Source organism: Candida jiufengensis (genome assembly GCF_024610255.1).
Source record: "Candida jiufengensis strain CBS 10846 chromosome Unknown scaffold2, whole genome shotgun sequence".
In the NCBI taxonomy this organism is placed as follows: Eukaryota; Fungi; Ascomycota; class Pichiomycetes; order Serinales; family Debaryomycetaceae; genus Lodderomyces; species Lodderomyces jiufengensis.
The window spans coordinates 1,754,150-1,782,071 of NW_026261561.1; the positions used below are offsets into that span (position 1 = coordinate 1,754,150).

Here is a 27,922-nt window from a genome sequence, read left to right on the forward strand (position 1 = left end):
ATTTCTTTTTTATAAATTGTCTCATCTATTCAACTGTAACTGATTTTGCTAAATTTCTTGGGAAATCAACATCAATTCCTCTATTTACTGCTAACCAATAACTTATTAATTGAACAGGTATAACATTCAATAAACCTTGTAAACAATCAACTGTTTGAGGAACTTCTAAAGTTAAATGAACTTTATCATTTGATATTATAGCATCACCTTCATTACATATAACAATTGGTCTACCATCTCTTGCAGTAACTTGTTCAATTGCTGACATAGTTTTTGGAAATAATGAATCTCTTGTTGCAAATGCAATAATCGGTAATTTATCATCAACTAATGCTAAAACACCATGTTTTAATTCACCTGCTAAAACACCTTCTGAATGCATATAAGAAATTTCTTTAATTTTTAAAGCACCTTCTAATGCTGTTGCAAATTGATAACCTCTACCTAATAATAATAAAGATTTTTGATCATTTAAATCATCATTACATAATTTTTTAATTTTTGTTTCTAAATTTAATACTTTTTTAATTTGTTCAGGAATTTTTTGTAAACCTTTTATAATTTCTTCATGTCTTTTAGTTTTTGATATTGAATCATTTGATAATGATAAAGCAAACATAACTAAAGCAATATATTGTGAAGTATAAGCTTTTGTTGATGCAACACCAATTTCTGGACCTGCATTAATATGAACACCACAATGAGTTTGTCTTGACATTGATGAACCAACTGAATTAACAATACCTACAGTTAATGCTCCTCTTTCTAAACAATATTGTAATGCTAAAATCGAATCTGCAGTTTCTCCAGATTGTGAAACAAATACACAAGTATCATCTCTAAAAACTGGTGATCTTCTATCTAAGAAATCACTTGCTAATTCAACACTTACTGGAATTTCAGTTAATTCTTCAAATATAGATCTTGTTGCTAAACATGAATGATATGATGTACCACATGCAATCATTATAATTCTTCTACATCTTCTTATAGTTGGTAAAAATGCTTTTAATCCACCTAAAGTAACAATACTATTTTCAAAATCAATTCTACCTCTCATTGTATTAAAAGTTGAATCTGGTTGTTCAAAAATTTCTTTTTGCATAAAGTGTTTATAAGGACCTTTCATAATTTCATTTAATTCCATTTCTAAAGTTTGAATTGGTCTAACAGTTGATTCTCCTGCACTTTTTGTTGAAGCTCTATGAATATGTAATTCACCATCATAAATATGAGCAATATCATCATCTTCTAAAAATAAAACTTTTTTAGTATGTTGAATAACTGATGCAGGATCTGAACTTAAAAAAAATTCAACTGGCATTGGTAAATCATCTTCTGATAAAAATGCTCTTGATTGTGAAGTTCTTAAATTTTGTTCACCAGGTGCAACTGGTATGAAACCAGAATCTAATGAAGTACTATGATTATTTAATAATGATGAATGACCATTTGCTTGTTGTTGTTGTTGTTGAGCTGCATTATTTTCAAATTCAACATCAACAAAATCAACTTTTAATTTTTTATCAGTTTTAACTCCAACTAATAATGGTGAACCTTTTCTTGTACCACAAACTTCTCCTGGATAATGATAACTTTTAACTAATAAACCATAAGAACCTTCTAATTCATGTAAAACTTGTTTTGTTAATTCATTTAAATCTGGTGATACACCAGCTTTTAAATTTAAATCATAAAAATGTTTAAATAATTTTGCAATACATTCAGTATCAGTTTCACTTTCAAAAATATGACCTTTTGATAAAAGATATTTTCTTAAAGCAGAAAAATTTGTTATAATACCATTATGAACAACAATAAATTCACCTTTTGTTGAATCAGATCTATGAGGATGACAATTTTCTTCTTTTGGTTGACCATGAGTTGCCCATCTTGTATGAGCAATACCTGCATGATTATCAAAAATATCAGTTCTATTAATTTTATCATCAATAACTTTTTGTTTTAAAACTTTAACTTTACCAGGAGTTTTAACAATAATATTATTCATAATTTCTTCATCACCATCTTTAATTAATTTCCCATCAACTGCTAAACCAGCAGAATCATAACCTCTATATTCTAATCTTTGTAAACCTTCAATTAAATTATCAATAATTTCTCCTCTTGATTTATCAACTAAAAAATTAACATAACCAAATATACCACACATTTTTCTTTACTTTGTTATATTAATTGATTGATAATTTTATGAAAAATTGTTGTTAAAATATAAAAAATATATAAAATATATAAAATTAATGTTCTTGAAATGAAAAATACTAAAAGCGAATGAAAATTTGATTTTTTTTAAAGTAATATGCTTGTGTTGTTTAAAAATAAATAAATATAAATTGATTCAAATATTAAATTACTTTTCAATTATATATTAATACTAAAATTAAGTTATCTGTAATCAAATGAACTTGATTTTGAAATTAAATGTAAAATCAATATTTATATAAAAATTAAAAAAATTTGGTTGTAAATTTTCTTCTTCTTTTAAATTTAAATTTTTTTTTGTATTATTTATTTATTTTTAAAATTTAATTAAATTTATTTATAGAATTAATTTTATTTTGTATATTGTTACTGTATATTATATTATATTAAATATTATATTAATTAATCTATTTTGTAACTTACGTGTAATAACATACATTTAATATATTATATTTATATATTTTTACATATGATTTTTATATTGATTTACCTTATTGAACTTATAAGTTTGAATATTCAAACTAATAAGATATTGTTAGTTGAAGAACTATTCTCAGCTGGATGTTGTTTAAAGAAATTTGTAATGAATATAGAATACAATTTAAAGGTTATGTTAAAACTATATTATAGATCATTACACTTCCTAATTAGGACAAATTACAAATAGATTAATAATAGAATTGATTTACGAAAAAGAAAAGAACAAAAAATTTATATAACACTATTACTATTAATCATCATAATAACATTCAATCTAAAGTATAAATTGATTTATATAAAGTATAAACTTGGAATAATAAAGGTCATTGTAAATTCAATTATTAAATTTTACTTTTATTTGTTTCCATATTTACATTAATTTATAGTCCATTGAAAAAATAATGAATAATAATTTTTTCAGTTTATAATAAATTTTGTAACTTTGCCTTCAAGCAAATAAAAAAATTAATATTCAATTTTATATACTTGATTATTATATACAATTATAAGAGAAGAGATTAAATACTTATTTATTCAAATTTTTATATATTCAGCTTTGATTTATTAGTATTATTATATTAATACTTTCAACTTCCAAATCATTCTCTTTAAATGATATATAAATTCTCGATACTATAACTTTTAAATTATTTAAAATAATTTGTATAGCCTACTTTTTTTTAAATATTGCTGATTTGTACAAAAACTGAATCAAAAAAGAGTACAATATTAATAATAATAAAATACTTCTTGTAAGATCATGCGAAGTACGCATCAGAAATATTCAATTGAAGTTTATTTAAGATACTGTGAGATAATTAGTTTATTGAGTTTTACGGTTAAGTGCAAGATTGAATTCTAAAATTTTAAATATAACATTATTGTTTTAATATATATCAATGTTCACTATTCTTTAAAGCTTTGAAATTTCCGATTTGACTGTATTAAAGCTTTTCACTGTTAGACTATTATTAATTAGAAAACAATAAAGAAAAATCTGAAACACTTTTTTTTTTCTCATTAAATTAAATAATTTAAATTATTCATATCTATAAATTTAATAGTATCAAGTAACTTCAAATTTATAAATACGATTTATATGTATTGACATACTAGATATTATATAATAAATAGCACTTTTGTTCCTTAACAATTATTATTATATATTACTAACCCATCGAATTAATTATGTCATAAATTCAATAACTTAATAGAATGTCTAATAATATTATTTCTCGTTTTCCATTGTCACAAATTTTATTATCAATACAAATTATATGACAAAGATGACTTTAAATCATTCTAATATAATAATTAATTAATATTTAATGGCTAAGAAGACCAAGTCAAAGGTCGAAGAAAAATCTACACCTATAAATTCAACTAATACAAAAAAGAAGATTGACAAAAATGCATCAACGTCAACAAGTGATGACTTAAAAAAACCATCTCGAGGATTAAATATTGGTGAAAATTTTGGTTGGACAGGTAAATTACCAGTCACCTTATTAAATGAACATTGTCAGAAACAGAAATGGAATAAAGTACAATATGATATGATTAAAAGAGCCAAAGGTTTTATTGGAATTGTAACATTATCATGGGAAAATCCAAAGACAAAAGAATTATTATCAATAAAATTTCAACCAAATTATTTACCAAAAGAAACAACAAATGAAGCAAGACATATGGTTGCAACTTATGTATTATATCGTATTAATTTTATAAAAAATATGAAAATGTTATTACCAATTCTTTTTAGAGATTATTGGAATGAATTAGAAATTGAAAGATTAAAAATTTTAAAAGAAGATAAATTAAAACATGATAAAATTTATAATATAAATCCATTTACTGTATTATTAGAAGAACAAGAACTTAAATTGAAAAAATCAAAGGAAACAGAGGTTAAAAATAATCAAGATTTGAAAATTCAAAAACCTACAATAAGTATAGGACAACAAAAACTTGTAAATAATAATTCCTATACTAAACCTATCAGGAGTGCATTTCCTCCAAAAGCTTGGGAAAATGCCACATTATTTGATATACCTTCAGAAATTAGGTTAGATATTGAAAATTCAGTTAAAACTTATCTTGAATGGGATTTTACGAAAAAAAAGGAACTTCAAAATTTAAATCAAGATATCATCATCAAATTAACTAATTTGGGGTTTAGAGAAAGTCATGTAAAAGAATCACTTCAATATACTTCATCAAATTTTATTGATGCGTTAGAATGGCTTATATTTCATATTCCAGAAGATGATTTACCTCCCCTTTTTTCAAAATCTTCTAAAGATTCAGATGTTACGTTTACAATATCTCAAAATTTAAAGACTGAATTAGCTTTGAAACGATTAAAAAATTCAGGTTTTGATGATGATAAAATTTTAGAGATATATAAAGAAAACAATGAAGATGAATTTCAATCTAGTATCAAACTTACTCAGTTACTTTCCAATAAATCAAATTTAAATGAAGTTGTTTCTGATAGTCAAGAATTATGGGATCAAGAAATTGAAGCACTTCAACTGACCCATGATATCAAGACTCATGACAACAACTCAGTCATAATACCATTAAACCCAGAAGGTCTTGATGAAGGTGTAATCAATGTGAAAATTTTTAAAAGTTCTAATTTTCCAAATGAAATACCTGGAATTCAATTGGTGGTATCTGAAAAATATAAATTAGCAAGTTATGTTAAATTATCAATCTTAAGATATTTAATTAATGAATTATATTTAGGTGAATGTATGATTTTTTCAATTATTGAATGGTTAGAAATTAATATGACGAATATTATCAAAGATCCTGGTCCATTAATGGTTTATGATAAAACCAGCAAAGTGATAAATGATAATGATACTTCTACAGATAATTCCACTGAAAAAGTGAAGAGGATTAGAAATAGAGCTTTACAGAATGTTGATGCTATTGAATCGTCATACAAAAAAAGGGAAGTGCAATTAAAAGTACTGGAAGTAGAGAGACAAAAACTACCAGCGTGGAATAAAAAAGATCAATTGATAAAGTTGATAAACGATAATCAAATTACTTTAATTACAGGTGAAACAGGTTCTGGTAAATCTACCCAAATAGTCCAATTCATATTAGATGATTTAAATTCTAAAGGTGATTTTTCAACTACAATTCTTTGTACTCAACCAAGGCGTATATCAGCTATCGGTTTAGCCAGCCGTGTATCTGAAGAGAGAGCTGATTCAATTGGTGAAGAAACTGGATATATTATCAGAGGCGAATCAAAAAGCAATTCAAGTACAAGAATTACATTTTTAACTACTGGTATATTATTAAGAATGTTTCAAAATATTTCAAATAACAACGATGATGATTCTTCGTTTTTTAAAAACCTTGGTTATTTGTTCATAGATGAAGTTCATGAAAGATCAGTTGATGGAGATTTTTTATTGATCATGTTGAGAAATTTATTAAAAAAATTCAAGAACTTGAAAGTAATTTTAATGTCTGCTACAATTAAATTAGATAAGTTTAATGATTTTTTTGGTAAAACTTTAGATCATGAACATATTGAAGGTAGAACTTTCTCAATTAAAGATATTTATCTAGGTGATATACTACAAGAGACAGACTACACTATGGAAGTTGGTGGTGAAATGATAAGGCCTAGAGCTGATTCAGCATTTTTTGCTAAAGGTAACATAAATTATAATTTGATAGCCAAATTGGTATCTCACATCAACGAACAATTAAAGGTTGAAAAAAACAATGGATCAATTTTGATTTTCTTACCTGGTGTTCCAGAAATTAACAAGGCTATTAAAGAAATTAATCAAAATTTGACAAACGCTTGGACACTACCATTACATTCATCCTTATCCTCTCAAGATCAAAAGAAAGTGTTTAAATCACCTCCATCAGGGTTAAGGAAAATTGTAGTTTCAACAAATATTGCAGAAACTTCAATTACAATACCAGATTGTGTAGTTGTCATAGATTCAGGTAGGTCAAAGTCAATGTTTTTTGATAATTCTTTAAATTCCACAAAATTGATTGAAGAATGGTGTTCACAAGCTGAAATTAAACAAAGAAGAGGTAGATCAGGTCGTGTAACTAATGGTACATGTTATCATTTATATACAAAGGAGACTGAAAATGCAATGTTAGTTGAACCAATACCTGAAATTAAAAGAGTACGTTTAGAAAATTTATACTTGGTTGTAAAATCAATGGGAATCAATGACGTTGAGAAGTTTATTACAAGTGGATTAGACTCGCCTGATTCAAAATCTTTGGCTTCTGCTAAGAATCATTTAGAAGATATAGGTGCATTAGACGGGGAAACATTAACAAACTTAGGTAAATATCTTTCATATTTACCAACTGATACTCACACCGGCAAATTATTAATTTTGGGATGTATATTTAAATGTTTAGATTTTGCAGCAACTTTGGCAGCAATAAATTCTATTGGAAGTATATTTCAACATAACATGGAGAATAGAGACAAAATCAAAACCATTTTAATTCAAAATTCCGATAATCAAGGTGATTTAATTGCAATGGCAAATATATATGAAGCATATATTGACAATCCAAGTAAAAAATTCATGAATGATAATTGTTTATCGTACAATGCAATAAAAGATATTAAAACCACCAAAGCTCAGTATCATCAGTTATTGTTAGAAATGGGATTTTTTGAGGACACCAAAGTTAAACTTGAAACAAGAACAAAATATAATTTGATTAGAGCTATCATTGCTGGTGCGTTTTATCCTAATATTTCAAGAGTCCAATTACCTGCTAAAAAGTATATTAAATCGACGGTTGGCTCATTAGAAGTTGATCCTGATGCAAAACTTATCAAATATTGGGTTAAAAGAGATCCAAAAAATGAAGAAAATGAACTTCCAGCGTCAAGAGTATTTATTCATCCATCATCAGTATTCTTTGATACAAGCAATAAAACTTTTGAATTTGATGAATCAACTATAATTGATCAAGACGGTAATGTGGTTTTTGATAAAGCTAGATCTTTGACTACTACTGCAAACAAAACTATGGATAGCCCTTCAAAATTTCCATTTATTACATACAGATCATCACATCTTTCATATAAATTATATATTAGAAATATCACACCTTTAAGTACATTATCCACTTTATTATTTGGTGGGAAATTTGAATATGATTTAAGTTCAACCAATGGTGTACCATCAAAAGGTATTATTTTAGATAATTGGTTACCAATAAGAACTTGGTGTAAAAATGGTGTGCTAGTCAAACAATTGAGAAAATTATTGGATAAGTTAATTGATGACAAGCTATCCAGAATAAACTCAAAACCTAATGAATTTGATGATCATATTATAAGTATTATAGAAAAAGTGTTATCATTATAAAATTATTTTATAGATTGTAATGATAATGAAAATTGAAATGTTCAGTATAAAAAAACCTCTTAAAATATTTGTTTACACTCACACGACCAAAATATTGTATGTTAATTGTTTTGAAAAATATAAACTTAAAACAAAGCACAAATAAATAAGTTGTTTTATAATAACATTATAAATTATAAAACATTAATTGTTACCTAATCAATATCCAATAACAAACACATTATAATGGACAATTCAACAGGCTCTCTGGCGCCTAATACAAATACACCGACCCCTACTCCAGAAGTAGAACTTAATCCACAAAGAGTAAAAGCACTTATGAAGAAACTAAAAGATGAATTAGAAGCAAGTAAAACAGAAACAGACCCAGTAAAAGTTAGAGAACATTTATCAGTAGTTGAAAAAATTAAAAGAGTTTTGGTGGCATTTCAAGAAAAGAAACAAAATCAACAACAACAACAACAACAACAACAACAACAACAATTAAGAAATAATAGTGTAACTAACTCAGAGAATACAGTAATACCAAATAATGAAAATCAATTAAATTCAGCTTCTACAATAGCGAATCATCAAGTGAGTCAACGTCCAAATTCAATTTCAACTTCTCAATCACAAACTCCAATATCTACTCCTTCTCATACTCCATCTGGTCTCACACAACAACAATCCCAACCACATTCACAATCTCAATTTCAATCTCAATCTCAACCTCAATCTCAACCTCAATTTCGTCCTCAAAGCCAAACTTCCACTCAAGCTCATCAATCAGCATCTCAAGTTCCATCACAAGTAACATCACAAATACAAGCTCGAGGTTCACCTCAATTACAACCACAATCACAATCACAACCACCATCACAACCACCATCACAACCACCATCACAACCACCAATACAATCACAAAGTCAAGTCCAATCACCTCAGTTATCGCAAATTCAATCACCAGTTCCTCAAAAGCCCACCACTACTACCAACTCAAATGAAAATCAAAAAGTAACCATTGAAAAATATCAACAAGTTAAAAATGTGTTAAAAGATTTAGTTGAAAAAGTTCAAAACTTAACAAGTGCAAAAGAAAAAGAAACTGATCCAATTAAGAAGCAAAGTTATGATAAATCAATAGCTGAAAATAGAACTTTACTTCAACAATATCATAGAGGTGCAATATATATGAGATCAGTTTTAGTTGAATCTGGGAGATTATCTGCAAATTCAACTCCAGTAAATGTATCATCTCCTAAAATTGCGACTACAAATACAGCAAACCAATCAGCTACTCCCCTAACCCAATTAAATGCAAATAAAAACACAAGTAATGAAATAACTTCAAGCTCATCATTGACTGATTTGTCTGGAAAATCAGAAAATTCAACTGCATCTATTGCAAATTCAAACATTGTAAATAAAAAATCCACATCACCAGCTGCAACAATTAATTCATTAGCAAAACCTCCATTAACTACCACCACTACTACTCCTACAATAGCTACTCCCGGTATTTTGTCATCCACTGCCAATGTTAAAACTCCTACTGTATCAAGAGTTGCAAGTTCAGTGAGACTATCAACTCCAAACCAACCAATGAATCCAACATCTACTGTTAATTCAGCTATCAAGCGTCCTTTACTTAATAATAACCCAATTAATCTGACATCAACTACTAATCTAGTAAACTCATTAAATTATTTTCAAGATTCTACAAGAACTCCAACCAATATACCAGATAATGAGGGTAGAGTTTTGACTAAACGTAAATTAAATGAATTAATAACAAATATATCGATTGATCAAGGTGATTCTAAAACAGCAGTTGATAATGATGTTGAAGAAATTTTCTTAGATTTAGCTGATGAATTTGTACGTAATGTTACGGAATTTTCATGTAATTTAGCAAAACATAGAAAATTAGATAAAGTTGATATAAGAGATGTTCAATTAAATCTTGAAAATAATTGGGGTATTAAAGTTCCTGGTTATATGTCTGATGAAATAAAAGCAGCAAGAAGATGGACTAAGAAATCAGATCAAAAAAAATAAATAAAAATCATGATCAAAAGTTTAAGAAAAGTTATTTATAGGAAATATTTTTTTTGTATCCTTGATCATTTATATATTCATTAATTGTATTATTCACAACATTTTCAATTTTATAAACCCAGATCTTCAACTTCTTCGTCGTCTCCATCGTCATAAACTTCATCTGATTCTTCACTAGATTCTTCTTTTGACTCTTTTTCGTCTAATTTATTGTAATCTTCGTCATCTTCATCGTCATCTTCATCAACTTGTTCGTCGTCTGTTTTTTCATCTTCATTTACAATATATAAGGTTTTAGTTAATGCAGATAATATACCTTCTTTTTCCCAATATGCTAACCCTTCAGTTACTAGATAATTGGGCATATTTAAAGTTTTTGAAATAAAATCAACTGATAATTCTTTATCAGTTTCATTGAATAAGGAAATAATCGATGCTTCATGTGGATTAACTTGATAAAGTTTCTCTTTTTTATTTCTTAAATTTAATCCTAATGTAACCTTACCTAAACTTGGTATTAACTTCAATGTTCTACCTTGTTTCTGCCTTTTGAAATTCTTTTGGTATTTCTTGAACATCAAATCAATTTCTTTAGGTAATTTGTATTCCGAATCTGAACTTATACCGTCTAATATAGTTGTCCAATAAAGTTGTGATAAAACAACAATTTCACTTTTTACAATTTTATCATTTACAATATTGTGATCTTTGGCCATTATTGCACTAGTATGAAAATCTTTCAACATTATATCCAAAATATGAAAGTTATTTTTACCAAACCTTAATTTTAATAAATTTAATTTTGATTCAATTTCACCAACATTGAAATTATCTGACTTAATTAATTGATCACCAAATAATTTTGTAAACTCTTCTATGAAAATATCTTTGGATTCAAATATTGATAGTAACGATTCTATAATATCATTTATTTTATCCTTTTTAAAATCAGGTAATGCATCAATTGGATCAGGAGACCAATTCAAATCCATTGAATCTTCCATTACATCTTTTATATAATTTGCAGAATTTGGTTGTTTATGAGGGTTAGATAATTCTTTTGGTAGTTCTTTTAATTTATTTGTTTCAGACGTATCCAAAAGTCCATGTACTAATTTTACAATGATATCATCTCTCAGTTTTAAATAATCACGTATTGGTCTTACAACTTTATCTAAAAGTACACCCTTTGGATCAATTAATAAAAATGATTTAATTGTTTTGGTGTATGCAGTTATTACATCAACCGTATTGGCACCAGCGTGAAGTAAATTTTCTTTGCATTTAAAAATAAAATTCTCAACTAATTTTAATCTATTAGCAGCTTGAGTATTAGATGAAATTTCATCAACCATTGATAAAATTGAAGTTGTGGATATGTCTATCTGATTTTCTTGTTGATATTCCATTTTATTTTTCAGTAAACATATGTGTAATTCTTTTAGTGCATATTCACTGGTAGGATATACCAACACTAAAGAATAAATTTCTTTAATTCTTTGAGTTATTAACTCATTATGAGCAATTTTCATTAATTCATATAAATATACATTATTCATTGAATCAGTTAAATTGGATGAAGTTGTATAACTAACAAATATTGAAAAATTAGGATAAATTTCATTTTGAATAAATGAATCAATTAAATTTAGTAATGGTTTATCCCAAATTCCTGAACATGATTGTAAAGTGTAATTTTTTATCTTGAATATTGATAATTGAACTATAATTTCATTTAATTTATCTGATAAATTAATCATTACCAATGTTGAAATAACATCAATTATATTTAAAGTCATATTTGATGAATGAGGATCTGAAAAAGTACGTTTATAAAATAAAGAATTCTCCAAGAATTTTGTCAATTGAATTATAAAATCTGTACGATCAAATAAAAATGAAGTAACAATTGAATAAAATTTATTATTAAAAACAGTTTTAACTCTATTTGTAAAATTAAAATGATCAATATGATAATCATAATGATGTAAAATAAGTTTTATCATATCCATATATTCTGCAAATAATAAATTTGATATTATTGATGAAGGTATTTCGTTTAATTTTTTACTAAATGAATTAAGATAAAGATCAATAAATTTGAATTGATCTAATTCATTTTTGAAACAACTTTTTATTGCTAATTTAATTCTATTTGATGGTTCTGAATAAGTTGGTAATAAGAATTTAGGTTCAATTGATTCTTCATAATTTAAATGTTTTCTAGATCTTAAAACTCTATAACGATGTTGAGGTATAGTAGTTACAGTTACATTGTGATTTTTGTTATTATTCATAATTCTTTCAGGTAAAATTGGTTGAATCCAATCTAATAGTATCTGAATATCATTATCAATTTCTGATGGTGAAGTTGATAAATCATCTAAAGTTGGAAAACCAATAATATTTTTAATTTGATTAATTGAAATCTTTTGAAATTCATCATTCATATCAACATGTTAATAAAGTTGTGAAGGGTAATTGAAGTTGATTTGTTATAAAATTGATTTCTTGGTTGTAAAATAAATTTAAATGATAATAGAACTCAATAAATTTAATAATATTATTTACCATTTTTTTGATATTTATTACATATTGTTGGGGCTACCAAATTTTTGATACTTTTAAAAGATTTACTTATTACTTGATAAGTCATTTAAAGTGATGATATACAAGATAATTGTCCATTTCATCGATAATTTGATATAATCTTTGATAAATTCAATTGTTCACTTAAAAGTATATTTGATCCATAAATGTTAGATTTTTGTTCATATTACTAAATAGATATTACAATATATTATAAATTCTATCATATATCTATCTTTTATTATAAAATTATTTACACTAAAACGAAATTCACATATTAATAATAATAATATTAAAATCAAAGGATTACATAAAGTTTCAGACTTTTAAAATTTAATAATTTATTTTAAATTCAAAACTATTAGTTTTTTACAACCAAGTTTATCACAACGATAATTATATATACATTATTCAAACTGAACTACTATTTTGATATAGTCCAATGGAATGAGAAGATAAAGTGAGGGATGGTATGTATAGAATAGAACATTTATTCAATTTAATCAAGAGAAAATATGTAATATATATATATACTAACTTGTATAAGGTGAATAAAACTCAATTAAAGAATCAATTTTGTGAATTAACAACAACTTCATTATCAACTGCAACTAAATATTTAGAAGCAAGTAATTATGATTTAACAAGATCTATTGAATTATATTATGATAAACAAGCAGAAAAAGAATTAAATAATAATAATAAATTAAATAAATCAACTACAACAACGATAAATTCAAAATTAAATAAAATTTATGATAAATATAAAGATTCTTTAAATCCTAATCAAATAGATATTGAAGGTACATTAAAATATCTTGAAGATTTAGATATTGATCCTGATGATCCAAAAGCTTTATCATTAGCATTTTTATTAAATTCACCAAAACTTGGAATATTTAAAAAAGATGATTTCTTAACAATTTGGCAATATTATAAAGTTTATGATTTATTGATGATGAAAGTTTTTATAAAAAATTTTTATAATGATATACTACACAATAAAAATAATTATATTGATTTAAAAACAAATCAAACAATAAATTTTAAAAAATTTTATGATTTTACATTTAAATTTTTAATTGAAACAGAAAATCAAAAAGTTTTAAATATTGAATTGGCAACAGAATATTGGAAATTATTATTACCTTTAGTTATTAGTGTACATAATGAAACTGAATCAAATTTAAATAAAGATAAAATTGAAGAAAGAATTAATCAATGGTATGAATTTTTAATTAAATTTGATCAAAGAAAAATTATTACTTTTGATACTTGGTCAATGTTTTATCAATTTTTAATTGAAATTATAATTAATGATCCAATAAATTTATCAAAATATGATGAAATGGCTGCTTGGCCAAGTAAAATTGATGAATATATGGAATATTTGAATGAGAATGAATTAATTTAGCTATATATAAGAGTAAGTAGTAATATATAATCTACTTATTTACAAGTATAGATTAATAATTATTAAACTCAATCTAAGTTCGCGATATATATATTTCTAGTCTATACAAATACAAAAATTGTTTTGGAATTTTAATTAAGTAAACTATCGATACTTGATTTTCTTAAAGCTAATAATGTTTTTGAAGCATATTGATCAGTTAATTTTAAATTTTCTTCAGTTCTTTCCTCATTATCATCTTCATTTTCATCATCTTCATCATTATTTCTTTTACAATTAGATGATGATAAAAACATTTTATTTTGAAATACTTTATTAGTGTTATTAATATTGTCTCTTGGAATATCATTTTGAGGATTTATAGCTGGATCAGGTAAAGAAAACTTTGAATTGTTATTGTTGTTATTGTTAATTGTATTCAGATTTATATAACCTCTCATTGATGGTGAAGTAGAATTTGGTAATAATGTAGATTTTAATGGTTGAGTATATGGTGAAGGATTTGCAGATTTTAAAATAAAAGTTTGAGGTGATATGGGATTTGATAATTTTCTACTTCTCATTTCTTGAGCTGTTGAAGTTGAATATTTATTAAGCATTGATAATATTGGTGCCATATCTGGTGTAAAATCTGGTGTTGGTAATGAAGGTTTAGTAATATTAGTTTGTGATATATTTGGTAAAGTTGTTGATGATGGATTTGTTGGAGCTAAACTTGATGATCTACTATTAAAATTAATTGATAATTCATCTTCTTCACTATTTTGTTTTTCACTTTCTAAATCTATATCTTCATCATTTTCTTCATCTTCTTCTTTAATTATTTGATGATGATTATTATGAAGTCTATTAGAAGATTTAGATTTGGGTTTTTTCTCATTTTTTAATTTTTGTAGTATTGGTTGTTGTTGTTGTTGATGCTGCTGATGTTGATCTTGTTGTTGATCAATATCATTATTGTTATTATTATTATTTTCATTAATTAAATTTTTAAAATTAAAATCAATATCAATATTTCTATATTGATTAACATCAAGTGGTATTTTAGCAAAATCTATATCAAATGATTTTATATTTGAGTTATCGTTTACATTTGAATTATTTATTAATAATTCATGTTGTTTTTGAATAATATGATGTAAATATAAAATATATTCAACTGAACTTTTTAAAATTGTTAATTTGTACATTCCATCAATTTTACTACCATTATTATTATTATTATTATTATTATTGTTATTTGATCCAATATTCGGTTTCTTTGATGATGGACTATTTGTAATTGATGTTGATGAATTATTACAATTCCTACAAGCAGGTATAATATATTTTAATGCTTCAAATTCTCTATTAATTTTAATTCTTCTTCTTTTTTCAATTATTGAATGTAATTGTTTTGTTTCATTTTTTCTTTTAGCTAATTCTTCAGAATCAATATTTGCAGTTGATCTTCTTCTTTTCTTTTTATTTGGTAATTGACTTTCTAAATTTGGTGAAGTTGGAATTAAATCATTACTATTTGAATTCTTAAATTTTGATCCATTATTATTAATATTAGTATTATTAATTATATTATTTGAATTTCCTAAATTATTATTATTACTATTATTATTATTATTATTATAATCATTAGTTAAAATTTCATAATTATTATTATTATCTTCAGGATCTAATTCTTTATTTAATTGAATAATAGTAGTTTTAAGTACTGGTGGTGATGGAAAACTCATTATTTATTTAAAAATTAATTAAATAGTTGCAAAATTTGATTTATTAATTTGTTTCACAAAATACTTCTGATTTGTTATTATAAAATAATTGATTGTATTAAATTCGACTTGATCGATTTGTAAGAATCAATTTGATATACTTGTTCAATTAATTATAGATACTTGATAAAATAAAAACAGAATATAAGTTGTATATAAACAATTTAAAAAAAAAAATAGGAATAAATTAGATTCATTTTATATAATGAAGTATTTATTAAAATTATAAAATTTAATTTAATTTATTATGTCTTTTGATCTTTAAAAAAAAAATATAAAAATTAAAAGTAATATTACACAAAATTAGACATGATAAAAAAACCCACGTTGATCTCTCAAAATTTAAAAATAGAATTTACATAAAGAAAGATTAAAAAAGAGAGACAAGACACTTTACTTTATACAATAGTAGACATATCCAAGAAGGAAAGATACCTTGTTGTATAAAATTGATATATTTTCAAATGTATCAATTTAATATTAAGCTGTTATTTAATTAATAGAATTATGGAATTATTCAGAAAATATTGTAATAAATTTGTAAACAGCATTATTTAATGATTTTAATATACTATTAACTACAGCCACATAGTATCTTGTATCAAGTAAATATCGATATATTTTAGATAATTTTATATATATGATTAGTGATAATTATGAATATTTAATAAATTTTATAATTTTTATAATTTTTAACCCCACGTAGTCAAAAGACTATAAATTCGGATTAACGTATTATTATTTAGTTAACTTGTACATATAAATGAATTATTATTCTATATTCTTTACATTTCTTACCCGTTTTCCTGATTGTTTTTATTATAAAACGTTGTCTTGGTTAAAACGTGGATAATAAATAATAATAATAATTGATGTATTATATTTTTAAATTTTAAACTTTTTTAATTTTTAGACATCGTGTGAGTTTTAAAATTATTTCTTTAAAATTATATTTTCAGGACCCATGTGGGTTTTTTTATATATATTTTATCTATCCCCCTTTATTATTATTATCATTTTTATGAAGAACACAATTATTCGATTCAATGAAATACTTAAATAACAACTTATTAATTATTTTAGGTGTTTTGATTGTAATTATATCACTTCAATTTAATAAACAAAATATTCAATTTTTATTATAATTAATAAATGAATAATGTAAAATTTTATAAAAGAGTAATTCTTTAAATTTTATTATTATTAGAAAAATATTTTATAATCACAAGACAATAAAAATACTTGTAATTAATATTAATAAATTATTTTTAAGTAAATAAAATTTAGTAATTGAAATTATTATTGATGGAATTGAAAACATTTACTTTCTAATTAATAATAATTTTATTATAGATGTTTTAATATCATATCGAATGTCAAATATACTGAGTTTATTAAATATACCTGGTTTATTAAATTTACTAAATATTGATATTTTCGTATCTAAGAATGTATTATATGATTATATTGATACTTATATTTTGTATGATATGTACAGTAATATAAAATCTAATAATTTAAAGATCACACTACCTTTAAATTTAAGTGAGAGAGATTTATCAATGTTATTAATTTTTTTTGCAGCACTTTTTTTTATATGGGGGTAATGTATGATAATATATTCAAAAGTAAAATAATATAAGTTTATACTAGATAACAAATTTTAATTAATTAAAGTATAACAAAGAATTAAAAAAACATGTTAAGACTTATTTATAATTTCTTGATAATAATTGTATTGGTATTTCAATCCTAATCTTATTGGATAATTTATTTAAATGTTTTTGGGGTATTTTTGATTATAGATTTAATTATTTAATATGAAATCTTTATATCTTATAATAAATATTTATTTATAATTTTGAAACATATCTAAAAAATTATTAATATTAGTTTATATTCTATTTATACTTTAAATATAATATATTTAAATTTTTTACAACCAAAAATTATATAAATCATAAAATTTTAATAATTTGTTACTTTTACAACCAAATTTTGAATAAATTGTAAGTTTTTCAGATAAATAGCTAAGAAAATGTCAGGAGTTAAAAGATAAACACCAGCACCACCTCCTCAAATTAATGAATGGGAATTAAATACTTTAATTAAAGAAAATAAAAAATCAAGAGATATTTATAATAATTATAAGAATAACAGTATCAATACTCATGATGTTAGTAACAAAACTCAAGTAGATAATTATGTTTCAAACAATGACAATTCTGCGAATGATACTAATAATCCAATTGAACTTAAATCCAATTTCCAGGAACTGTTAATGCCTATACCTACTATTTCAAATTCTTCTTCGTATAATCAAGATAATGATGATTCAAATGATTCTTTAACTTTAATTATTTCTTCAACTTCAAGTCCAAAATCAAATCATAGTCAAAATCAAAATTTAAAACATTTTAAAATTTTAAATAATGATACTAAAATTAATAATGATAATAACAAAAAAGATATGTTAGTAAGTGTTGGTAAAAATTTAAAAATAAAAAAGCCAATTTTTCCAAAATCAAAAGATAAAAATATTAAAAATGATACTGCTACTGAATTTAATAATTTAAATAATAATAAAAAATTACAAAATCATACTCATAATCATAATCATCAAATGTGGCCAAATTCCCCACCACCTTCATTACAACCTTTTAGTCCTTTTATTCATGAATTTAATAATAATAATCATATATTAGAAATTCAATCACAGCAGCAACCACCCCCTCCACCACCTATATCTTTTATATCAAATGGTTTACCATCACCATTTTTAATACCTTCATCAAATAATAATAATTTACCAAACTTATCACAATCTCCTCCAATTTTCCCACCACAAATGATTTATTGTAATTTACCTATTTTTCAACAACAAAGACCATTGACTCCAATACCATCAAATATAATGAATCAACAAAATTTATTATATACTTCTAATATTGCACAAGAAAAAAAATTATCAATTTCATCAAAGGATAAATTAATTATTAAAAAATCAACTATTAAAAAACAATTAGAATATTATTTTTCAACTGAAAATTTATGTAAAGATACTTATCTTAGATCATTATTTGATTTAAAAGATGGTAAAATTGAATTATTAAAATTATTAAAATTTAAAAGACTTCAAATTTTAACTTCAAATGGTAAATATAATTATTTAATTATTGAAGTAATAAATGAAATTGAAATTTTGGAATTATTAGATAATAATAAATTTTTAAGATTGAAAAATTGGCAAAATTGGATTTTAAAACATTGAATTGATGATGAAGAAGTAGAATTAATTTAAATAGTTGTTGAAAATAAATTGTTATTCACCAATCTTTTGTTTTTTGGGTGCTTTTTGATCTTCTGTTGATTTAGTTTCAGTATCAGTATACATACTTAATATAGCTTTACGCTTAACAATTGATTTTTGTTTTGCTTTTTCTTTTTCTTGATTTGCTTTTAACATCATTAAAGTTGGACTAGCTTCAAGACTTAAATTTAAATCAGAACCTATTTTTTCTTCTTTTTTATTTTCATCATCTTCACCATATGAATAGGAGTTTTCATTGTTATATTGATTCTCTATTTGTTTTAATTTTTTAATCTGTAAGTCCTTTTTATCTAAATCCCATGCAAAATTTTGTAGAATTTTTAAATCTTTTGCATCACCTTCAACTTTTTTAATAAATTGATTTTTATCATTTAAAAACCCTCTAGTTAAATCTTTTGCTAATCTTGATTTTGGATCATATTCTATTTTAATTTTATCTGATAATCTTGAATTTATATTATGAATATATGCTGGAATATCTTGTCTATCTCTTAACATTTTTTCCATTGGATCTTCTTTTACATTTTGCATTATATCTGATTTTTGTAATCCTAATTCATTCAATTCTAAATCATAATCAGAATCATCAGAATCATCATCATTTTTATAAATAGGTTTTCTAGTTAATTTATTATTTTTCTCATTCCAAGATTTTATCAGTTCCAACCATTGTTCATTTGAATAACCATACCAACGATCTCTTTTTGAATCATAATTTGCATTATCTTCAGTCGAAGTTCTAACACTACCAGTAAATTCGTCTTTAATACCTTCTCCAATTTTAGGTAGACTATGATCAATAATTTCTGATGTTTTCCTTTGATGTGATAAATAGTCTTTAGGTTGTTCTTCGTCTACTTTTTCTTCGGATTGTTTCTCCTCATTATACCATGGTTTTGAAATTATAAACTTCGGAATATATGGATTTAATTCCTTTTCAGTAGGATTTGACATTATATCTTCATCGTGGTTGATATAATATATAATTATTGAACTATGATAAATAATGGACTATTCTTTAAAGATAGTACGATTGAAAAATTGTTAATTATATTTACGCGCGCTATTTTGGCATACTTTTTAATTAACTAAAAAAAATAAAAAAATTAAAAAGATTTAAAATTTTTCAGACCAAATTTTGTTTCAATTATCAAAATATATATATATGAAATTACTTTAACATATGCTGAATATTATAAAAAATGGATCCGTACAGAGGAGACTAATACATAATTGTCATAGATCATATACTTCAATCACTATACCATTAAATGAAACGAACACTACCTCAACCACTACCAACAAATCGGAAATAATTACACAAGCAAAATCTTCATCAATTAAAGATATACTAATAAATCTACCTTCGAAGAGTCTCATTGATTCATATCGAATAAGTTCAGTCTTTGCTTCAAACATACGAGGGACCAAAGAGAAACAAATTAAAAATGAGTTGATAATATTAGCAGAACAAAAAAATATTGAAAAATTAGGTCAAGTATTAGAAACTTGGTCAATGCATGATATTAATGGAATGATTGAAACATTAGGTAGAGATTTGATTTCAGAGTATTTAAATTTAATGATAAGAGAAAATAGAAGTTATTTTGTTTCACAATATAGCACGATACCGGTAAATAAATCAGCAAATTTTCAAAGACTAACAGATAAATTAAATCAGAAAGAAACTATTTTAAAAGATCAATTAACAAAGCAAGTTAGAAATATTTATAAAAACATGATATATTCTAGTAAAAAAGAAAATCTATATAAAAGGGATAAAAGAAATGATATTTATTTTAGTAAATATCTTACGGGGCATAAATTGACAAATAAGGATTATGAAAATTTGATGGAATTAGAATTATATAATTTTAAGTTAGACTTAGCATCAAGGTGGTTTAGATTATTCAGATTATATAATCATACTAATTGGATGAATGAAATGACACCAGAAATGTGGAAATTAGCATATAAAATTGATGGATTTGGAGACGATAAGGTTTGGATTTTAAGGGGTACAGAGTTGTCAGACTATTATAAACAACCCATAAAATGCAGATTTGAACCATCCATTGAATTGTCTTTGGGGGATTTACAAAGTCAAATACAAGATTTTGATTTGGAAATGCATACCATAATAATACTTCATTTAGCTTATAAAAAACAATTAACTGTATTACAAAAATATATTGAATCTATTTGGGGTATTGATGCTAAAGGGGATTTGACTTCTCCTGAAAGTAAAATAGATAATAAGAATCATTTATATCCAGATCTTAAATTTCTAACTGCATTATTTACTTCATTAGCTTCAAATGGAGAGTTTTTTATGGGAATTAAATATATTAATAAGTTTCAATCAGTGTATGACGAATTTAAAGAGTCGGATAGGGATAAGAAGGTATTTTGGGAGCAAATATTTAAATGGGCAAACATAAATACCATGTTTGAAGAAGATAGGGCATTAAGATTCTTCTTAAATAAAAGTAATTATTCAAGAGGTAATACTATCTCATTAGATGATGCTAAAAATGATGTAAACTTTGATTATGAAGGGTATTTACAATTTATGGAGAAATTAAAACTTGAAAGATTTAACACATTTGATCAAATATGGAATATAGTTAAAAAAGATCCACCAGTAAATTATTCAAATTTTATTTATAAAACTTACTTGGACGTATTACAGGAACAAAAAGATGAAATGAAAATTTTCGATTTTTTAAATAGATTATTGTATGAATATGAAAGGCATAATGTCGATTCAAAATCATTCACAGAAAGACAAGGGTCTGGGTTTTATCCATCTAATGACAAATGTTCATCCATAAGAGTTTTATATTCGGAAGCAATGAGATGTTTGATAGATTTAAAAGGAGAAAATACATATATAGGTCAAATTTATCCATTAATTGAGAAATACAGTATTGATAATTTAATGAAAAATGATTTGAAAAAATGGGTTAAAACAGAGAGAATTGATAAATATAGAAAGCAATTAGAATTTAAAAGAGAAAATTTTATGAATGAATTGAAAAACGAAGAAGAAGAAGAGTCTTTATTAGAATTAATGTAAATTTGAATAGAATTTAATGAATGATAAATTTAATGATTAAATTCATATTAAATATTGTAGTATGAAAAATGCGTGTTATAAGTTCAAATATCGAAAAAAGTAGACCACGTAAAATTATTGAAAAAAAAATTAAAGTTGACCAAAAATAATCAGATAACACTTTCCAGATAACACATATATAAGACAATCAAACCACAACATATAATGGCAGCAGAAGGTATTGAAAAAATAACTGAAGTTCCAGTAGAATTTTTCAAAGATGGATCAGCTTTTGTTAAAAAATGTCAAAAACCAGATCAAAAAGAATATTTTAAAATTATAAAAGCAGTTGGTGTAGGTTTTGTCATGATGGGAGTTGTTGGTTACGCTGTTAAATTAATTCATATTCCAATTAGATATTTAATTGTATAAGAGTGGATAAGGAGTGTTTTTAAGAGTGATAGGAATGGAGAAACTTTGAGAGTGAAGTATTATAATAACGTCAAATTTTTATTTTTTTCAATTTGATAACAAGTCTGTATAATAAATTAAATAAAATCAATTTAAATTCATTAGAATAAATCATTCAATAATTGGATTATAAAGTTGAAGAATGTAGAGTAATGTTAATATTAATTTGTTATTTGATGTCGCGACATTGAATAATTAATGACACAAAATTGTTAGGTCTCTCATCTCTATTGAAACATCTATGTTTTGAAAAATTAAAGTTCACAACCCAATTTAAATCAAAAAATTAAAACAGCAGATTATAGTTATGTCGCTGACCTCCACATTTGTGAAAAAACTAGCGTCAAATGATAAACCAACTAGAGATGCAGCTTTAGAATCGCTAAAAAAATATTTACAATCAAAAACATCATCTAAATCAAACTCACTTACATTATTGGATATGGAGAAACTATGGAAAGGTTTATATTATTCAATGTGGTTTTGCGATCGATCAAAAGCTCAGGAAAGATTGGCTGAGAATTTGGGATTACTATATTCAACAACTTTAAAATCAAATAAATCATTTATACTATTCACAAAAGCTTTCAACTTAATAATTATTAAAGAATGGCCAAGTATAGATCAATGGAGAATAGACAAATATTACTTATTAATTAGACGTATATTGAGACATAATTTCAAGTATTTAAAACAACAAAATTGGGATCTGAATTTGGTTGAAAAGTGGGTTAATATGATGAAAGAAACAATCTTAAGTGGTGATTCTAGAATACCAGTAGCTTTACCATATCATTTATGTGATATATATTTAGATGAATTAGAATTAATAATATTTGAAGAAATGGAGGAAGAGGAATTGGATAAAAATGCATCAGATTATTTAGAAAAATATCAGGATTTACTAAGACAAAAAATAGAAATAGTAGAAGACATACCGGTTGAAAAACTAATAGAACCATTTACTGAATTGAATAAAAATGCAAAATTGAAAACATTGAGGGAAAAATGTAAAGAAGATATTATGGATGATGAAAGATTAGTTGATTGGGCTGTTGTAGACAGTGAGGATGAAGATGATGAAGATGATGAAGATGACGGAAAAGGAAGTGAAGATGATGATGTAGAAGAAGAAGAAGAAGAATGGAAGGGCTTTCAAAACTTTTATAGAGAACTTTAAGTATTTTCAGTTCATGTAACATATTCAGCATGCATAATAAATATATAAAACACAATGTCCAATTTGTATTAATGTTATGTCGAGTAGAGCAATTGGTTTGTGAGAAATGTAAAAGTGTTTTGGAAGCTGGTTTTAAATACAAAAATAAAAATAAACGTATTGTATTAATTACTCTAACCAATTCCTTAATTCTTAATCTATAATTTCATCTTTGAACGTGTAATATTAACAGAATTAAACTTAGCAATATCTTTCAAACCTTGTTCATGTGTAGTTCCTTCTAAAATGTCTTGAATATGTTTTTTGGTTCCTTTAATAGCCCATGCTGGTGTTGAAACAATTCTTTCACCTATACTTTTAGCTAATTCAATCCCTTCATCAACTGATTTAACAACAGTACTAACATAACCTAAATCTAAAGCTTCTTTGGCATCCCATACATCACCTAATAATGCATGCTCCATTAATTTAGATTGATTATTAATTAACTTTGGTAATCTTTGTAAAGAACCAATATCTGCTGCAATTCCAATGTTTACTTCAGCAATTGAAAATCTAGCACCTTCAACAGCGATTCTAATACTATAACAACTTGACATGTCTAATGCTAATCCATAATTAATTCCATTTAAGATTCCAATAGTTGGTGTACTTATTCTTGCTGGTGTTGATATGGCATGTTGAAATTCAACAATATGTTTATGTAATTCACTAATTTGCTCCTTTTCTGATAAATCTGCATGTTTTCCCATCATTTCTGTAGCTGCTTTTAAATTCAAACCGGATGAGAATGATTTTGGTACTCCAGATGATACTAATATTAAAGTGACATCTTCTTCTTTATCTAATCTTGTAAATATTTCTCCGTAATCAATCCAGTTTTGATCTTTAAAAGCATTTAAAGTTTTTGGATTATTATATTGAACATGAATGAAACCTTCTTCAATTTCTGTAATTGAATAAAATTCATATTTTTCATAACTTTTAGCATCAAATGGCATCTTAAATTAGGTGGTTTTGAGTTGTTAAAAGAAAAGGTTTATAAAGAAATCAAAAAAAAAAATGTTAAATTGAATTTGTACCGTGGAACTAATTCATTAAACACAAAATAAAAAAATGTGGGGGAAAAAAAGTACTATTTAGATATCTTTATCTATTTATATAACAGAATATTTACCAGTTGTACCATTTTTATTAATATTATTACTACTAAGTGATTCAATACCTTCTATCATTAATTGTTTAATAATTGTATTTGCTTCTTCAACTGATTGTTCTGTTAATCCTTCAACTAGTAAATATAATTTAGGTTCTTCATTGGGTTTTGGTTGTTGTCCAGATTGATAAAATTTACCTCTAGTTGTGATTGAAGTTCTACTTTCATCTATAATCCTTGTTAAACTTTCTCTTTGAACTATTTTCCATCGAACTGATTGCGGTAAATCATTGATTGTAATTCTACTATGAAATTTACATTTATCTGGACCTGAAGTTTCTGGTGAATTTCCTTTAATTATTTCAAATGTAGGTAATACAAATCCAATTGGTGATGGTGATTGTTGTTTGGCTGAAACTTCTTCTTTTTCTTCTTCAATTGTTTCACCGTACATTTTCTTTTCCATTTTTAACTTTTTATCTCTAACATCTTGTAAATTATCTAAACCTTTACCACCAAATCCAGAATTTGTTTTAACATCACCAGATTTAACTTTATTCGAAAATTTTTCAGATATTTTTAATAATTCTGGAGGTATATCTTTTGAACTAGATTTTAAAGCTTTCACCAAAATATTGATTTCTTTTTCTTGCAGTCTAAATACAAACGTAATTGCTTCACCTTTTGCACCTGCTCTACCAGTTCTACCAACACGATGTACGTAATCCTCTAAATGACTTGGTGGATCAAAATTTACTACCAAAGATAAGTTTTTAACATCTAATCCTCTTGCAGCAATTGAAGTTGCAATTAATATATTTACTCCACTATTTGGTGATGAAAATTCTTTTATAGCATATTTTCTATCCAATTGATCTTTACCACCATGTATTGAAACACATGGAATTTTGTGAAGTAAAAGATTTGAAATCATTTTATCAACATCTGATTGTTTTTCAACAAACACTAAAACTTTATCATTCTCATTAATGGCGGATAACATGTCATATAATTTTGAATTTCTTTCATCTTCACCATCATTAAACAATACAATTTTTTGATCTATTTCTTTAGCAACAACACCAATACCACCAACAACTACCTCGATTGGATCTTTTAGTATATGTTTAGCCAATGCCTCTAATTTTTTAGGAAAAGTAGCTGAAAACAATACTGTTTGTCTATCAGGTCTAATTTGAGATAAGATTTTATTTATTTGTGGTTCAAAACCTAAATCAAACATTCTATCTGCCTCATCCAATACAACGAAAGTTGTATTTTGTAAAGATAAAACTCTTCCATTGTTTGCTGCTAATAAATCAATCATTCTACCAGGAGTGGCTACAATAATATCAACTCCTCTTTTCAATTCACTAATTTGATTTTCAATTTTAGAACCACCATAACAACAAACAATTTTTTTATCCATTTTTTTGGAAAAATTTAAGACTTCTTGTTCAATTTGTAATGCTAATTCTCTTGTTGGACATAAAATTAATGCACTTGGACCAGTATTAGCAGCATTGATATGTCTCATCAATGGAAGTACATAAGATAAAGTTTTACCAGAACCTGTTTTTGCAACTGCAATTAGATCACGTCCTGATAATGCAATAGGAATGGATTGAGATTGAATTGGTGATGGTTTTGCAAAATTTAACTCATTTATAACATTTATCATATTTGAAGGTAGTATTAGTTGAGACCATTTTGTAAAAGGAATAGGAATATTATCACCTTTAACTCTTATGTTATCTAGTTCCAATCTTAAAAGTTCTATTTCTTCATGTGACATTAATGACATTTCAAATGGGACTTGATAAAAATTTTTTTCAAATGGTTTATAATTGATTTTAGACTGATCTATTTCTTTTAGTGTTTTGGTATTTCCCAATTTAGCTAATTTTGAATCTATTCTATTTTGTAAATCTTCTTCTTTTTCATCCTCTTCTGTATCTGAATAAATTTGTACTTCTTCTTTTTCAATTAATGTTGGTTTTGAGTTGTTGTTATTATTTAATTGATTTATGAAAACATCCAATTCATCCACAGTTTCTGAAGTATCTTCTATTAATACATTGTTCTCAGTTTTAGGTATTTCAAATTTTGGTTTCTTTCTCAAATTTGAATGATCTTCTTCTCCTTCAAATTCTATTCTTTTTCGTAGAAGTGGTTTAACAGTTGATGCTTTTTTAGAAATTGGTATTGCGGTTTTATCTTTTGAAAGTTGATGACTAATTATTGTATTTTGTTGTATTTTTGATGAAGATATATCTTTTGGTAGTTGTTGTTCTTGCTGCTTCTTTTTCCTCCATGCTTGTAATTTTTCTCTTCTTTTCCTTTGAGTTTCATCTTCAATCGTATCGTTGATTTTCATTGATGGCTTTTGTTCTAATGGAGGTTCAACTTGTTGCTTTTTCAATCTCCAAGCTTCCAACTGTTCACGTCTTTTTTTCAATTTCTCATTTTTATCATCTTCGTCAATTTTTAAGTTAGTATTTTCAATAGTTGAAACAGAATCATTGGACATGATATTGTTATTTAAATATATACCTTTTAAAATATTGAAATTTTGATTATTAGGGTAGTGTTTGTAATATGGTAATAAACAATCTAAACATAAATAATAATGATTTGGTTCAAAAATAATTTAGTGATGTATTTTTTTAATTATGATAAAAAATGTTGTACTTAAAACGCGCGTTTTTTACATTTTCTATTTTAAATTTTGATATAATAATTATGATTGATACTACATACTCAAATACTAATCTTCATCTTTTCAGAAACTTTGTGGTTCAAAAAGGCAGTTGAATTATGC

General features: G+C 24.8%; 13 protein-coding genes across 13 annotated transcripts; 7 read left to right on the top strand and 6 right to left on the bottom strand. All coding sequences in view use genetic code 12, as the record gives it.

Annotated features, from left to right (window-relative positions):
- Positions 1–25: 25 nt before the first annotated feature.
- On the bottom strand, positions 26–2,173 carry GFA1 (glutamine--fructose-6-phosphate transaminase (isomerizing); the record flags this gene model as incomplete). Its single annotated transcript, XM_051764398.1, has 1 exon — positions 26–2,173. One exon carries the CDS (start codon positions 2,171–2,173, stop codon positions 26–28), a length of 2,148 nt encoding a protein of 715 aa, XP_051619833.1.
- A 1,858-nt stretch (positions 2,174–4,031) lies between these two features.
- Positions 4,032–8,093, top strand: KGF54_003774 (putative helicase; the record flags this gene model as incomplete). Its single annotated transcript, XM_051764399.1, has 1 exon — positions 4,032–8,093. One exon carries the CDS (start codon positions 4,032–4,034, stop codon positions 8,091–8,093), a length of 4,062 nt encoding a protein of 1,353 aa, XP_051619834.1.
- Positions 8,094–8,318: 225 nt separating this feature from the next.
- KGF54_003775 (uncharacterized protein) lies at positions 8,319–10,133 on the top strand (the record flags this gene model as incomplete). The annotated part of the gene is made up of 1 exon (XM_051764400.1): positions 8,319–10,133. The coding sequence occupies one exon, from the start codon at positions 8,319–8,321 to the stop codon at positions 10,131–10,133; it is 1,815 nt and encodes a 604-aa protein (XP_051619835.1).
- A 110-nt stretch (positions 10,134–10,243) lies between these two features.
- Positions 10,244–12,583, bottom strand: KGF54_003776 (anaphase promoting complex subunit 2; the record flags this gene model as incomplete). The annotated part of the gene is made up of 1 exon (XM_051764401.1): positions 10,244–12,583. One exon carries the CDS (start codon positions 12,581–12,583, stop codon positions 10,244–10,246), a length of 2,340 nt encoding a protein of 779 aa, XP_051619836.1.
- Positions 12,584–12,889: 306 nt separating this feature from the next.
- On the top strand, positions 12,890–14,136 carry KGF54_003777 (NEDD8 ligase; the record flags this gene model as incomplete). Its single annotated transcript, XM_051764402.1, has 2 exons — positions 12,890–12,902; positions 13,178–14,136. The coding sequence occupies 2 exons, from the start codon at positions 12,890–12,892 to the stop codon at positions 14,134–14,136; spliced, it is 972 nt and encodes a 323-aa protein (XP_051619837.1).
- A 131-nt stretch (positions 14,137–14,267) lies between these two features.
- On the bottom strand, positions 14,268–15,866 carry TRY6 (Try6p; the record flags this gene model as incomplete). Its single annotated transcript, XM_051764403.1, has 1 exon — positions 14,268–15,866. The coding sequence occupies one exon, from the start codon at positions 15,864–15,866 to the stop codon at positions 14,268–14,270; it is 1,599 nt and encodes a 532-aa protein (XP_051619838.1).
- A 1,412-nt stretch (positions 15,867–17,278) lies between these two features.
- SLF1 (Slf1p) lies at positions 17,279–19,176 on the top strand (the record flags this gene model as incomplete). The annotated part of the gene is made up of 2 exons (XM_051764404.1): positions 17,279–17,388; positions 18,087–19,176. 2 exons carry the CDS (start codon positions 17,279–17,281, stop codon positions 19,174–19,176), a joined length of 1,200 nt encoding a protein of 399 aa, XP_051619839.1.
- A 51-nt stretch (positions 19,177–19,227) lies between these two features.
- Positions 19,228–20,190, bottom strand: SLU7 (mRNA splicing protein; the record flags this gene model as incomplete). Its single annotated transcript, XM_051764406.1, has 1 exon — positions 19,228–20,190. One exon carries the CDS (start codon positions 20,188–20,190, stop codon positions 19,228–19,230), a length of 963 nt encoding a protein of 320 aa, XP_051619840.1.
- Positions 20,191–20,419: 229 nt separating this feature from the next.
- Positions 20,420–22,315, top strand: KGF54_003781 (uncharacterized protein; the record flags this gene model as incomplete). Its single annotated transcript, XM_051764407.1, has 1 exon — positions 20,420–22,315. The coding sequence occupies one exon, from the start codon at positions 20,420–20,422 to the stop codon at positions 22,313–22,315; it is 1,896 nt and encodes a 631-aa protein (XP_051619841.1).
- A 204-nt stretch (positions 22,316–22,519) lies between these two features.
- On the top strand, positions 22,520–22,726 carry KGF54_003782 (translocon subunit; the record flags this gene model as incomplete). The annotated part of the gene is made up of 1 exon (XM_051764408.1): positions 22,520–22,726. The coding sequence occupies one exon, from the start codon at positions 22,520–22,522 to the stop codon at positions 22,724–22,726; it is 207 nt and encodes a 68-aa protein (XP_051619842.1).
- A 346-nt stretch (positions 22,727–23,072) lies between these two features.
- On the top strand, positions 23,073–23,945 carry KGF54_003783 (uncharacterized protein; the record flags this gene model as incomplete). The annotated part of the gene is made up of 1 exon (XM_051764409.1): positions 23,073–23,945. The coding sequence occupies one exon, from the start codon at positions 23,073–23,075 to the stop codon at positions 23,943–23,945; it is 873 nt and encodes a 290-aa protein (XP_051619843.1).
- Positions 23,946–24,142: 197 nt separating this feature from the next.
- On the bottom strand, positions 24,143–24,946 carry KGF54_003784 (uncharacterized protein; the record flags this gene model as incomplete). Its single annotated transcript, XM_051764410.1, has 1 exon — positions 24,143–24,946. One exon carries the CDS (start codon positions 24,944–24,946, stop codon positions 24,143–24,145), a length of 804 nt encoding a protein of 267 aa, XP_051619844.1.
- A 156-nt stretch (positions 24,947–25,102) lies between these two features.
- Positions 25,103–27,631, bottom strand: PRP5 (DEAD-box RNA helicase; the record flags this gene model as incomplete). The annotated part of the gene is made up of 1 exon (XM_051764411.1): positions 25,103–27,631. The coding sequence occupies one exon, from the start codon at positions 27,629–27,631 to the stop codon at positions 25,103–25,105; it is 2,529 nt and encodes an 842-aa protein (XP_051619845.1).
- Between the last annotated feature and the right edge of the window lie 291 nt (positions 27,632–27,922).